The sequence below is a fragment of the Macrobrachium nipponense genome, chromosome 26 (assembly GCF_015104395.2).
Source record: "Macrobrachium nipponense isolate FS-2020 chromosome 26, ASM1510439v2, whole genome shotgun sequence".
Taxonomy (NCBI): Eukaryota; Metazoa; Arthropoda; class Malacostraca; order Decapoda; family Palaemonidae; genus Macrobrachium; species Macrobrachium nipponense.
The window spans coordinates 43,637,752-43,650,724 of NC_087215.1; the positions used below are offsets into that span (position 1 = coordinate 43,637,752).

The following is a 12,973-nucleotide window of genomic DNA, read 5'->3' on the forward strand; positions in this document are numbered from 1 at the left end:
CAAGACACATTCCACGCATCCTGATGATGAAGATGATGGACCTTACAAATGGATATCTCCTGGAGACACAAAGGTATAAAGACAAATTTCCTTCTTTTGGTGAATGTTGTGTATTGTGCTTTGTAGCCAAGGCATTCACTAATAATATCAATTTTACCTTGAAGTGAATGTGTAGAATTCTACAAATGTTTAAACCAGATTAATGTGACATCACCATGCTAAAACATGAGTGATATTTAGCAATTTTTACAAATTTCTCTGAAATCTGATTGTAGAGTAAACTTCCCAAATTAGAATGCAACTTTGTGGAACTTGGCAAGTCCCCCAAACCTTAGCCTAACCCTGCAGTAATCCTATGGTAAATTTGTATTTCTGGGCTTGGCCATGTCGCTCCGTGAAATACGTTCCTTTAGCACTATTTCTAAGGTAAAATATTGTTATAATACCAGAGAACCGCTAAAAATCCCTTTATAACTATGAATATGGGGTATTAGAAAGCAGAATTTCTCACTTCAGACAGCTGTCATGGTACTCGTGTAGACTAAGTATTTAACAAATACAATGGTGTAATGTGAGCAAAAAAGACGAAGTAACCATAGAAGGTGAATAAAAAACACCTGTAATCTGTTTTGCACTTTTTGTCAACCCGAGTTTGCCATAGTCTTTCATGATCCCTTGGAATTTTCTTCTTGTTTAATAAATAATTGCCAAAGAAGAAAGTGTAAATACAAGTTTCCTTTATGTTACAAGAAGTTGCAATCAAAATTGTTACGTAAAAACAGATGTCCTATTAATTGAATAACATGTTAATACTATGCACATATGCAAAGATCATGTCCTATTAATTGAATAACATGTTAATACTATGCACATATGCAAAGATCAGATATATATGTTTGTGTATTATGGAACAGTGAATGAAATTTAAAGATTCCCTTCTGATGAACTTTAATTACAAGAAGGCTTTTGACAGCATCCATAGTCTTGCATTAGGGGAGGTCGAGTTTCACAGTAATATTCTTGTTCATGTGTAAAACTAATTGAAGTAGGTGCAATGTTAATGCTAGTGGAGTTCTGACCAGTGAATTTGCTTTAAAATGGGTACTACATGTGAATGTTAAACAGTTGTCACCTTTACTGCCTGCCCTCTCATGAATTTTATTAAGAAAAAAAAAAAACTGATTGAAGATGGAAAAGGTTTAGATTGGAGCAATGGTGGAAGATTGAAAGGCTTAAAAGAAAAATTACTGGTTTAATCAGCAAAACCAAAAGATTTATAGAGGTTGCTCACTAGAGTCCTTCACATAGGGAAGGGGCTTCTGGTAAATCATAGAAAAACAGAAGTAATGAGAGTAGAATACCTCAAAAGGATGAAATAACATTAGGTGGAGAAGGGATTGAGTTTGAAGATCTCCATTTCATAGGTTTTTATAACAACCAAATTGGTCAGTAGTGAATGCAGAAGGGATCTTTTATCATTTCGATCTTTCGTAAAAGGGGTCACAATCCTTCCCATAGTGAAGAGTGTTGAAACCATCAATAGTACATATATATACAGTACTCAACAAGATACTAGGCCACATAGCATCAAGCAGCCTAATATCATCGAATTTTGAAGGAACGGAAAAGTTGGGAAGAAATTTTGTCAGTGCCATTAGGTTGCTTACATCATTTAGAGAAAGGGGTGGAACTTGGACACTGACCAGGAAACAGTCCTCAGTCATGTGTTTGGAGATTTAATAAGAGCTTGTATATATTTTTTGGTTCGCGCTCCTACCGCAATTTTGATTACTACTTATCACTTTATTGCTCCCTGTGACCTTAATATCGGCCAACAGATAAAAGCAGAGATATGTCGTTGAAACAATCTGGCCCTAAAACAAAGCAGATATCGGATCAGCTGGGTGTGAGGAGGCGTTCAGTTCAGCGCTGGGTTGCCAGATTTAACCATGAGATTCTGTCTCAGAAGAAGCGCCCTGGTACTCCTAAGAAGACTTACAATCGAAGTTTGACTGTTCTCAAGTGTCAATTAGGAAGTAATTGACGGTTGATAACAGTCAAACTTTGATCGGAGTTCTTCTTAGACATACCTGGACACTTTTTCTGAGACTGAATCTCATGGTTGCCACCTTCGTCAAATCTGGCAACTAAGCATTGAACTGAATGCCTCCTCACATCAGCTGAACTAATATCTGCTTTGTTTTAAGGCAAGATTGCTTTAATGCACATATCTCTGCTATTATCTGTTGACTCAAATCACTGTCTCAGCCCAATTAAGGTCACGGGGCTACAAAGTTATATGTGTTAGGCAAAAATTGCGGTGGGAACGCTAACCAAAAAAATATATGCAGCCATTTATTAAACCTCTAAACAAGTATTGAGCACACTCTCCTTGTCAGTGTCTAAGCTTCACCCCTTTCTCTATGCATTGTAAAAGCCAAATGAACTGGCAAAATTTCTTCATAACTTTGCCATTCCTTCAAAATTCAACAAGATTTTAGGCCACTGCCTAATATCTTGTTGAGTATTGTAAATGCCTTATAAAATACAATCTGTGATTGCATTAATTTGAGGATTCCTGTTTGGATGTTGCACAGCTATTACTTGAAACCATTGTATCAGCAAAGAAGCTCAAATGGCCATTCCTTTCTTTCTATGGCCACCACAGCAAGAAAACACTATCTCATCCGTGTGAGCATTGAATTGAGGATGAGTACATCAAGTTCATTACTTCTTTTAGCTGTACCTTGCCCAATGCATTGGTTGATTATGTTTTGCTTGTTGGATGTGTCAGTCTGCTAACTGAGAAACAACTTCTCTCACAAGAGACTGTCAGGAGGCCTGAGCTTCAACACTATGGAATCCGTGGCATTGGTTTTGTTATGAGGAGTGTCTTGGTTTAGACCTGTGGATGGGTGCCCTCATGGTCTAGGTCATGGGAGCTGTTCTGATTTTGGATCATAGAATTAGGGTTAGGAGGTTAATAATGTCAGGTGGTAGAGCTCTTACCTACCTGGCATACAGAGTAACTAACCAATGGGTCTTGTCCTGAAATGAGAGATTTTGTTCTCACTTTACTCTTGCCTGGTGCCTCACGAGAACAATCCCTCAGTACAAAATAATGCAGTGTTAAGTTGGCCTCTCTAATTTACCCCAGGAAAGGTATTTAGTAGTTGAACTTTGTTGAGAGAACTTGTGGGACTCCTGTTCACCTGCACAGGAACTTTTAAGCCCCCTCAGGGAGATATGGTACCTGCCGCTAAACATTCAGGTCTGGCAAAACCCTCCACATATGCTACGCAGTAGACCGTGCTTGAGACATCCAGATAAGATATACAGTTTTTCCTCTGCTAAGAAATTTAAGGGGGGTTGGAGAGTGGGACAGACCTTTCCTCCTTTCATCCCCCTTTCTGTGGTCACCTTTGTAAGGGGGGGGGGGGGGGGGGGGGTTAGTAAGGGTCTTGGAGAGCAGTCTCTCTCTCTCTCTCTCTCTCTCGTCTCTCTCTCTCGTCCTCTCCTCTCTCTCTCTCTCTCCCAGAGCATGATGTTTCATTTGTGTTACATAGTAGCCTTTTGGTGCTTTCTATGAACTTCTGTCTTGTTTTTCTGACCATGAAGAATGTTTTCCTTTAGCTACATCTTATCTCATTGATCATCTGGAAGGGTTGGGAGCATCTCGTTCTCTTGTCCCAGAGTTTGTAGCAAATGCTCAGAACCCTTCAGTTCTGAACAAGGGGTTTGAGAGTCCGCAATTTCTTCCCTTTGAGACTAAGTTAGTCAAGACCTGGTTGAGTTGCTGTTGCACCCTGAGTGTTATTTGAAAAGGAAACACTCCTTTAGGCCAAAGTGTAAGAGACACTTCATTAGTAGTTTCTCTCTGGCTTTGTGAAGTTATCAAGCTGACCTATGATTCGTCATTAGGTGAGTCTGGCTTCCCTTTCTGCTTGAGGGCACATCAAGTCATGGAACTGTCTTGCCTTTCAGAAGAACCTTAAGTTTTTTCAGGTAATGAGGGCCAATGTCTGGCATCGTCAGACAAACTTTACTTAATTTTACTTGAGGGATTGTGCCCACAATTCTGTTATGCACTACCCACCATCATGTTCTCAATATCTTTAACAGGAGGCAAGATTAATCCCAAATAATATAATTTTCATGATAAGATTTTATTATTTGGTTACTTACCTGCTGTTCAAGTAGACAATGTTGAACCTCCCCACTATGTAGTGGGCTGCTAGGAGATTTCTGATGAGCCAAAACATTTGAAAGACACCTTGTTGGAGAACAGGTGTGCTAGACAGGTATCCAGGATTAGCCATTTGATTTTTTTTTTTTTCGAATGGCGACTCACCAATCAGTGCAGTGACATAAGCTATCTTTAACAGCAGATAAGTAGCCAAGTATAATAAAATTTATGAAAATTTATATTGTTCATACACGAACAAACCTTCGGTCTTAATAATAGGATGATTTTCTAGCACCTAGCTGGATCTGGTTAAATCACAAATGAAAAGCAAGGAATCTTGTGAGATCTGGCAATTCGTCCGTATATCGGGCGAAAACTGGTCAAAGACCACGCACTCACACCACTGCGTTCAGTTTTTTTTTGTCAACCACATGGGTGAAAGTTGTGGTTACCCTCTCTCGGCCTTTTACCCGGTTCATTGCCCGTTTTCACTTTGTGTTTCTGTGTGTGTGTGTGCTTGTATTATGGCTTCTCACAAGATTCTTTGCTTTTGATATGCGATTTAACTGAATCCAGCTAGGCGCTAGAAAATTATCCTATTGTTAAGACCTCAAGTTTGTTGCTATGAAAAATACAAATTGTCTTAGAAAATTTGTAATTTTTCATTATAATGTCCCACAATGTGCTTAAAGTATATCTGGAAAGGAAAATTCCCCCTTTATGTTGTGTTAATTTGTTTGTGAAGCTAGGAAGTAATTAAAAAATAAGTGGATTTGTGTTCTTTTCAGTTGATAAGCATTTAACACCAAGCATACTTGAATATGTCATGTACAATATTATAAGAGAATAATGTTTAGATTAAGTAGGGAAATTTTAATCATAAATTCTGATTAGTACATATAAATGTACTATTTGTTTTGTACCTTAAATATGGCACCTTTATAATAATGTATTATTGACCCTGAACAGTGTCAGCAAGATTTATGCATTATGGTGACCGTTTTTATGTATTATTTTTTACACAAATATGTTAGTGACTATAAACTTTTAAGGGTTGAAATGGTGTATGCAACATGATAGCGTTTATGTTGGCAGCTTTATTTTGATTCATCCAATGTATTTTTATTCCTCCAATACTGTAAACAGTGAGGAATTTTACCCAGTAATGAATGCATTTACCTTTGCAGGTTTTGGTGGAACATGGAGAACTGGTCACTGGAATTCTTTGCAAGAAAACTTTAGGAGCTTCTTCTGGGTCTATGTTGCATGTTGCTTGGATGGAATTAGGTCATGAAATTGCTGGTAGATTTTATGGTAACATTCAAACTGTGGTAAACAATTGGCTGTTGCTTGAGGGTATGAGCATAGGTATTGGTGATACTATTTCAGATCCTGCCACTTACAGAGTCATTCAGGACACCATCCGGAAAGCTAAGGAGGATGTAATAGAGGTTATTCATAAAGCTCACAATGATGAACTTGAGCCTACACCAGGTAACACATTGAGGCAGACTTTCGAGAATCAAGTAAATCGTATTCTGAATGATGCTCGAGACAAAACTGGTGGTTCTGCTAAAAAGTCACTGACAGAATACAACAATCTAAAGGCTATGGTAGTGTCAGGTTCAAAAGGATCCAATATTAACATTTCTCAGGTTATTGCTTGTGTGGGTCAGCAGAATGTAGAAGGTAAAAGAATTCCTTTTGGTTTCCGGAAGAGAACCTTGCCTCATTTCATTAAAGATGATTATGGTCCTGAGTCCAGAGGTTTCGTGGAAAATTCATATCTTGCAGGACTGACCCCTTCAGAGTTCTATTTTCACGCCATGGGTGGTCGTGAGGGTTTGATTGATACTGCTGTAAAAACTGCTGAAACTGGCTACATTCAGCGTCGACTGATCAAAGCTATGGAGAGTGTAATGGTAAACTATGACGGGACAGTCAGGAACAGTGTTAGTCAGGTGATTCAGCTCAGATATGGCGAGGATGGTTTAGCAGGAGAATATGTAGAGTTCCAGAAGATGCCAACTGTCAAGTTGTCCAATCGTCGGTTTGAAGATAGATATAGATTTGATGTTACAAATGAAAGGTATTTGAGACGTTTGTTCAATGAAGATGTGGTACGCGAGTTGATCGGCTCTCCTGAAGCTATTAGTACTCTCGAAGGAGAATGGCAGCAACTTCAAGAAGATCGAGTTGGTCTGAGAGAAGTTTTCCCCAAGGGTGATACAAAGGTACTTAAGAATCCTTATTTACTCATTATAAAGTAAACAAACTTAAGTTGCTTTCTTGTTGGTCATCAACCTTCATTATTTCTTAATAGTATTTTGATTATCACAATACTAGCAACTGTCTTTGCATATGGTGTTTATCAGTTAAGTATAAAATAACGGATATCCCATAGCAATATTTTAGAACTATATATTCAGTTTTCAGGGATATATCTGTAATATATATTGGAATACTTCTAAGTATGCATACAATACAGTACTGTATAGTTTAGACTAACACAATGGGGCAATGGTGGTAGTTCTACCTACTTGTCGGGTATGCTTGCAGGATAGGTACATCATAGAAAAATATTATATAAACAAGACCACATTTTTGTGTGTATTCTCTCTCTCTCTCTCTCTCTCTCTCTCTCTCATAAGAAAATAAAATGTTATTTCACAGTAAATTTAACATAATGATAGAATATGAAAACAATCAAATGCAATACAGTCATTAAAAAAAAAAAAAAAAGTTACTTGAGCCACTTTGGTGCACTGAGTGAGACAATAGAATGGAGAGGAGAAGGAAGACAGGGGTCTAGGCTGGCATGATTATTCTCCCATTTCTTTCACTTCTACTCGATTTGCAAATCACTTCTTTTTGTTACAGTAAAATACTTATCTAGTGACAATTGCCTTTTACAGTTTTTTCACCACTCAAACTAACTCTGCTCCATAATAAACACATTGGCACCGCATTCAGCTTCTGTGCCTTCGATTATTTGTTCAAACAACTTTCTTTTTAAGTTATTTGTTCATATACGAAACAAACCTTCAGTCTTAACAATAGGATAATATTCTAGGTGCCAGCTGGAAATCCAGTAAAATTGATAAAAAAAAACTTGTGTGATTCATTGACTTGGTATCTGTACCTGCTCACCAGGTATTTGGTAGTTCCCACAATGCCCTGGGTATCCTGTGAGCTTATCAGTTACTTTCTTGATGCCTTTAAGAGAGACGTGATTACTTTCTATCTCTTTAACCCTTAAACGCCGATTGGACGTATTAAACGTCAACGAAAATTGTCTGAGTGCTGAATTGACGTATGAAACATCGACGCCAAAAAGTTTTTTTTAAATTCACAGAAAAATAGTTATAGGCCTATTTGGCAAAAACTTATGTATCACGCACCTTGAGGGATGCTGGGAGTTCACGGATCAAGCTGTTGTTTTGTTTACAATTGTTACCCAGGCACACAAGCGCAAATTTCTTTCTTCTCGCACTAAAAAGCATCAGCAACACATCTCGGAAATTATTTCGTCACTTTGACATAATTTTTGCACAATTTAATATTAGCTGTTACATAGAGTTTCATATATAAAAATGTGCACAATTTCATGTAGAATACAACAAAAAAACAACCCATGTATGTAGCTTTTATCAGTTAAAATATTTTCATATAAATAATGATGTGCCAAAATTTCAACCTTCGGTCAACTTTGACTCTACCGAAATGGTAGAAAAATGCAATTGTAAGCTAAAACTCATATATTCTAGTAATATTCAATCATTTAACTTCATTTTACAACAAATTGGAAGTCTCTAGCACAATATTTCGATTTATGGTGAATTTATGAAAAAAAACTTTTCTTATGTCCGCGCGGTAACTTCCGAAAAAATCAGAAATTTTTTTGTACGATTGTCATAATGTTTGCACCAACTTATATTAGCCATTACATAAAGTTTTATATATGGAAATGTGCGCAATTTCATGTAGAATACAATTAAAAATAACCCATGGTTGTAGCTTTTGTCAGTTTTGAAATATTTTCATATGAATTAACGATAAGTGCCAAAATTTCAACCTTCAGTCAACTTTGACTTGACCGAAATGGTCGAAAAATGCAATTGTAAGCTAAAACTCTTAAATTCTAGTAATATTCAATCATTTACCTTTATTTTGCAACAAATTGGAAGTCTCTAGCACAATATTTCTATTTATAGTGAATTTTTCTTAAAAACTTTATCCTTACATATACGCGGTAACTCCTCTGAAAAAAATCAGAAATTTTTTCATCCGATTGTCGTAATGTTTGCACCAACTTATATTAGCCGTTGCATAAAGTTTTATATATGAAAATGTGCGCAATTTCATGTAGAATACAATTAAAAATAACCCATGGTAGTAGCTTTTGTCAGTTTTGAAATATTTTCATATGAATAACGATAAGTGCCAAAATTTCAACCTTAAGTCAACTTTGACTTGACCAAAATGGTCAAAAAACGCAATTGTAAGCTAAAACTATTACATTCTAGTAATATTCAAGCATTTACCTTTATTTTGCAACTAATTGAAAGTCTCTAGCACAATATTTTGATTTATGGTGAATTTATGAAAAAAACTTTTTCCTTACATCCGCGCGGTAACTTCCGAAAAAATCAGAATTTTTTTTTGTCCTATTGTCGTAATGTTTGCACTGTTTTATATTAGCCGTTACATAAAGTTTTATATATGAAAATGTGCGCAATTCTATGTAGAATACAACAAAAAACAACCCATGTTGTAACTTTTATCAGTTTTGAAATATTTTCATATAAATAACGGTAAGTGCCAAATTTTCAACCTTCCATCACCTTTGACCCAAAAAAATGGTCAAAAAACGCAATTGTAAGCTGAAACTATTACATTCTAGTAATATTCAATTATTTACCTTTATTTTGCAACAAATTGGAAGTCTCTAGCACAATATTTTTATTTATGGTGAATTTATGAAAAAAAAAAATTTTTTTCTTTACGTCCGCGCAGTAACTCTTCCGAAAAAATCAGAAATTTTTTTTGCCCGATTGCCGTAATGTTTGCACCTTTTTATATTAGCCATTACATAAAGTTTTATATATGAAAATGTGTGCAATTTCATGTAGAATACAACAAAAAACAACCCATGGTTGTAGCTTTTATCAGTTTTGAAATATTTTCATATAAATAATAATAAATAGAAAAAAATCTACCCTCGATCAACTTTAACTCGACTGAAATGATCAAAAACTGCAATTGTAAGCTACAACACTTACTGTCTAGTAATATTCAATTAATTACCTTCATTTTGCAACAAACAGGAAGTCTCTAGGACAATATTTCGATTTATGGTGAATTTTTAAAACTACTTTCTTTTACGTCCGCGTGTTCAGAATTCATGCATCATATTGTGATAATATTTTCTCTGTGTTGCTTTGATCGTTTTACAATTTGTTATATACCAAAATCATCGCAATTTAGTGTACAATACAACAAAAAAATAATAAATTCATTAGCTTTAACCATTTTGCTCACAGCACGATTTGTATACAATTATATATGAAATTTTTTTTTGCGCTGTCATATATTTATATATGATGATATTTTTTTTTCATTTCTGATTGTTGCATACTAAACTTCAGGCAATGACAAAAAAAGGAGCCAAATATGAGCTCTTAATCTTGAAAATTAAGGATTTTTTTTTTTTTTTTTTTTTTTTTTTTTTTTTTTTTTTTTTTAATTTCCGCTTTGGCGCTCGTTCGCGAACGCTGCCGCCATACGGGAGACACTTTCGGAAATACTGGCTCGGCAATTAAGGGTTAAAGTCAGTTTACTTTGCCTGTGTGTGTGTGATCTGGTAGGTGTGAGTAAGTTGTTAGGTCATGGAGAATTTTGCTTCACCAACAGAACTTTCTTCAGGATCTCACAAAAGACAAAGAAATGCCCTGGAGTGAGTGGTTTTCCTTGTTCAAGATTCTTAATGTCGGTGTTTAAGGATCCTCAATCAACATGCAGTAGATGAAGCGAAAACGTATTTACAGTTAATTACTAATGTTTGTTCAATTTGTCGTGGTTGGTCAGTGGAACCATGGGAAAAGTTTTAGGAAAAGGGTCAGTACAAAAGAAAGGAGACGCCAACCATCTTTGGATGACCAAGCATCTTCAGCTCCTTTTGTATCGGCTATGCATCATGCTGTTCCTTATGTTTCTTCACCTGGATTTGATGTTTCCCATACCACTTCAGGGTGATCAGACCCTCACTAGTATTTAAGAAGAACCTCTCTTGTTCCCCAGGTCCTGAGAGCAGGGTTTTGGGAGACAGTCAGTCTTGACCTATCTTGAGGATGTAGCACACAACACACTTCCTTAAACACAATCTTTACGACTGGAAGTAGCAGCCCAACAGGTGATGTAGGGACATCAAGCCCCGTGGGAACTCCTTCCAAGGAGAAGGACAGCATCACTTTTGTCAAGAAGGTGTTGGCGAGTACATAATACAAGAATCATGATCCCATGCATTCTTGTGACCAGCAGGTCTGTACGGTTACAGAAGCAGCTTGATGAGAGGTTGACTTCCACCCCCATGTAGGAGGTTTTCACTTGGTCTCACATTTCACCAAGGATTCGTAGCAAAAACCTAGTATCCCACCTCCCAAGACTGAAGCTTTGATGGTTTCTCTGCTCCCTCCCTGAAGGACTTTGTATGGGGTGAAAAAGATGAGATGTTACTGTGCCTGGTGAGGTCCTGGAGATCCTACCTCAGGTGTACAGCCCCTCACAGACTGGCCTGTTGGAGACTTTTCATCAGTATGGACTGGGAAAAGAGGGCATGCCAGACTGATCACAGTAGTAACATTCTGCCAACCAGAAGGGGGGGGATCAGACCTTCAATAGCATTTAAGAAGAACCATTCAATCCTCCAGGTCCTGAGAGCAGAGGTCAACCTTCACAACCAATCCTAAGGACTTGGCACACAAGTGCTTTGACACACCTCCCCCTTTGGACTGGTAGTGGCAGTCCAGCAGTTGATACAGGGATGTCAATCAATTCCTGTTGGAGTTCCGTCCAAGGAGGAGGAGAATGGTGTCACCTTTGTTAGGGAGGTGGTGGTGAGTTACATGCAACATATATTCTGATACTATGCAGGCTTGTGACCAGCACTTCTCGAGGTGTCAACTCTCCTCTGATTATTGGGTGAGGGACACACCTACCTGGCAGCTTGACGAGAGATCGATCTCTGATTTCCAAGTGAGTCTCCAGTATGAAAGCATAGGGTCATATTTTGGTGGAATAAATATCAAACTTAAGTGTAATTAAACCTACACTTTCATATGTGTAGGTTTACTCTCTTCTGACCATCGAAAGTAGTTTTGACCACTCCATGTATAGGGTGGAGTGTAGCTGCAGATGTGCTGGTTTACATAATGGCAGAGTCAGGCTGTCTAAAGTTACACTTGACCATAGGCCTATTGATAGAATTTTGTGTTTAGAGACAATTCAGTAGCAGCCAAATTGTGCCAAGCACAAGTACTCCATATGTGAAAGCATTGGTTTTTATGTTAAGAAAAATGTAAATTACTTTAGAATTTTGGTAATTTTGTCAGCAAACTTATAAAGAAAATTTAGGGCTTACTCTGGCAATATGAGTGGTCCTTTGTAACCTAATAAATTTTTTTGTATGGTAGTTACTTTTTGATGATAAAAGTATTTTAAAACTAGGAATTATTGTATATGTTAGATCTGACTTGTAGGTGGCTAAAGTGAGCTTTATACCAAGGCTTGAAAAAATGGTACATTGCCAGTTATTTCAGGAGTTTTTTATATTTTCAATTTAAAATTATATATTTTTCTTCTAGGTGGTATTGATATATTTTTCTTCTAGGTGGTGTTGCCATGCAACTTAGAGAGGATGATCTGGAATGTACAGAAGATCTTTCATATTAACAAACGAACTCCAACCGACTTATCACCTGTAAAGGTGGTGGAAGGTGTAAGAGATATGCTTGTGAAATGTAACATTGTGACTGGAGAGGATCGTATTAGTGTACAGGCCAACAGGAATGCCACATTCTGTTTCCAGTGTTTAGTGAGGTCTACATTGTGCACCAAAAAAGTTGCTGAGGAATACAAGTTAACTACAGAATCATTCAACTGGTTGATTGGTGAAATTGAAACAAGGTTCCATCAGGCAATTGTAAGTTATATTTTTATTTAATATTTTTATGCAGCAAAATTACTTGTTAGAAGTAATTTAAACTTATGCTTTCCCTTTTACCAAGAATGCTGAATTATTAAATGTGTTCAGGGTTTGTTTTTGAAATTGGTATGATCCTTCTAAATTGAGAGGAAAATGCTAACTTTAAAGAAAATAATTTTTTCACTCAATCATCAGATTGGCTCTTTAGAATAAAAATAAAATTTGGAATGACCTTGTTGCCCTAGTAATTGGCTTTATCATCTGAGTCTTATAATCCAGTCCATGCTTATTTGTGTCAAAACTGCCGCATCATCAATAGAGTTTCTTCCCCGCTTTGGAAGTTCACTTAAAAGTGTTGTGTATAATGTAAAAAATTGTGAATAGAGTAAATCATACATCACTAAAAAATACAGGGTACCTACTGTACTGTAGGACATATTTGCTGAAAAGGTAACTATGTTTGCTAGAAATACATTCGTGCAGAGTGCTGATAAGCAAAAATAGTGCCTCTTGTTATGTATGTTATGGCGCCATAACTATTTTGTTCATACGCAGACAAACCTCTATTTTGTTCATACGCGGAC

At 36.7% G+C, this 12,973-nt stretch overlaps 1 protein-coding gene across 1 annotated transcript in view; it reads left to right on the top strand.

The window, feature by feature from the left end:
• Positions 1-12,386, top strand: part of LOC135200235 (DNA-directed RNA polymerase II subunit RPB1-like) — a gene marked incomplete at its 3' end in the record, with an annotated part of 87,865 nt that extends 75,479 nt beyond the window's left edge. Inside the window, 3 exon segments of the mRNA XM_064228675.1 lie at positions 1-73; positions 5,374-6,420; positions 12,075-12,386. The exon segment at positions 1-73 is cut by the window's left edge and continues 137 nt beyond it. Of these exon segments, the coding sequence (XP_064084745.1) occupies positions 1-73; positions 5,374-6,420; positions 12,075-12,386 (1,432 nt within the window).
• Positions 12,387-12,973: the final 587 nt, after the last annotated feature.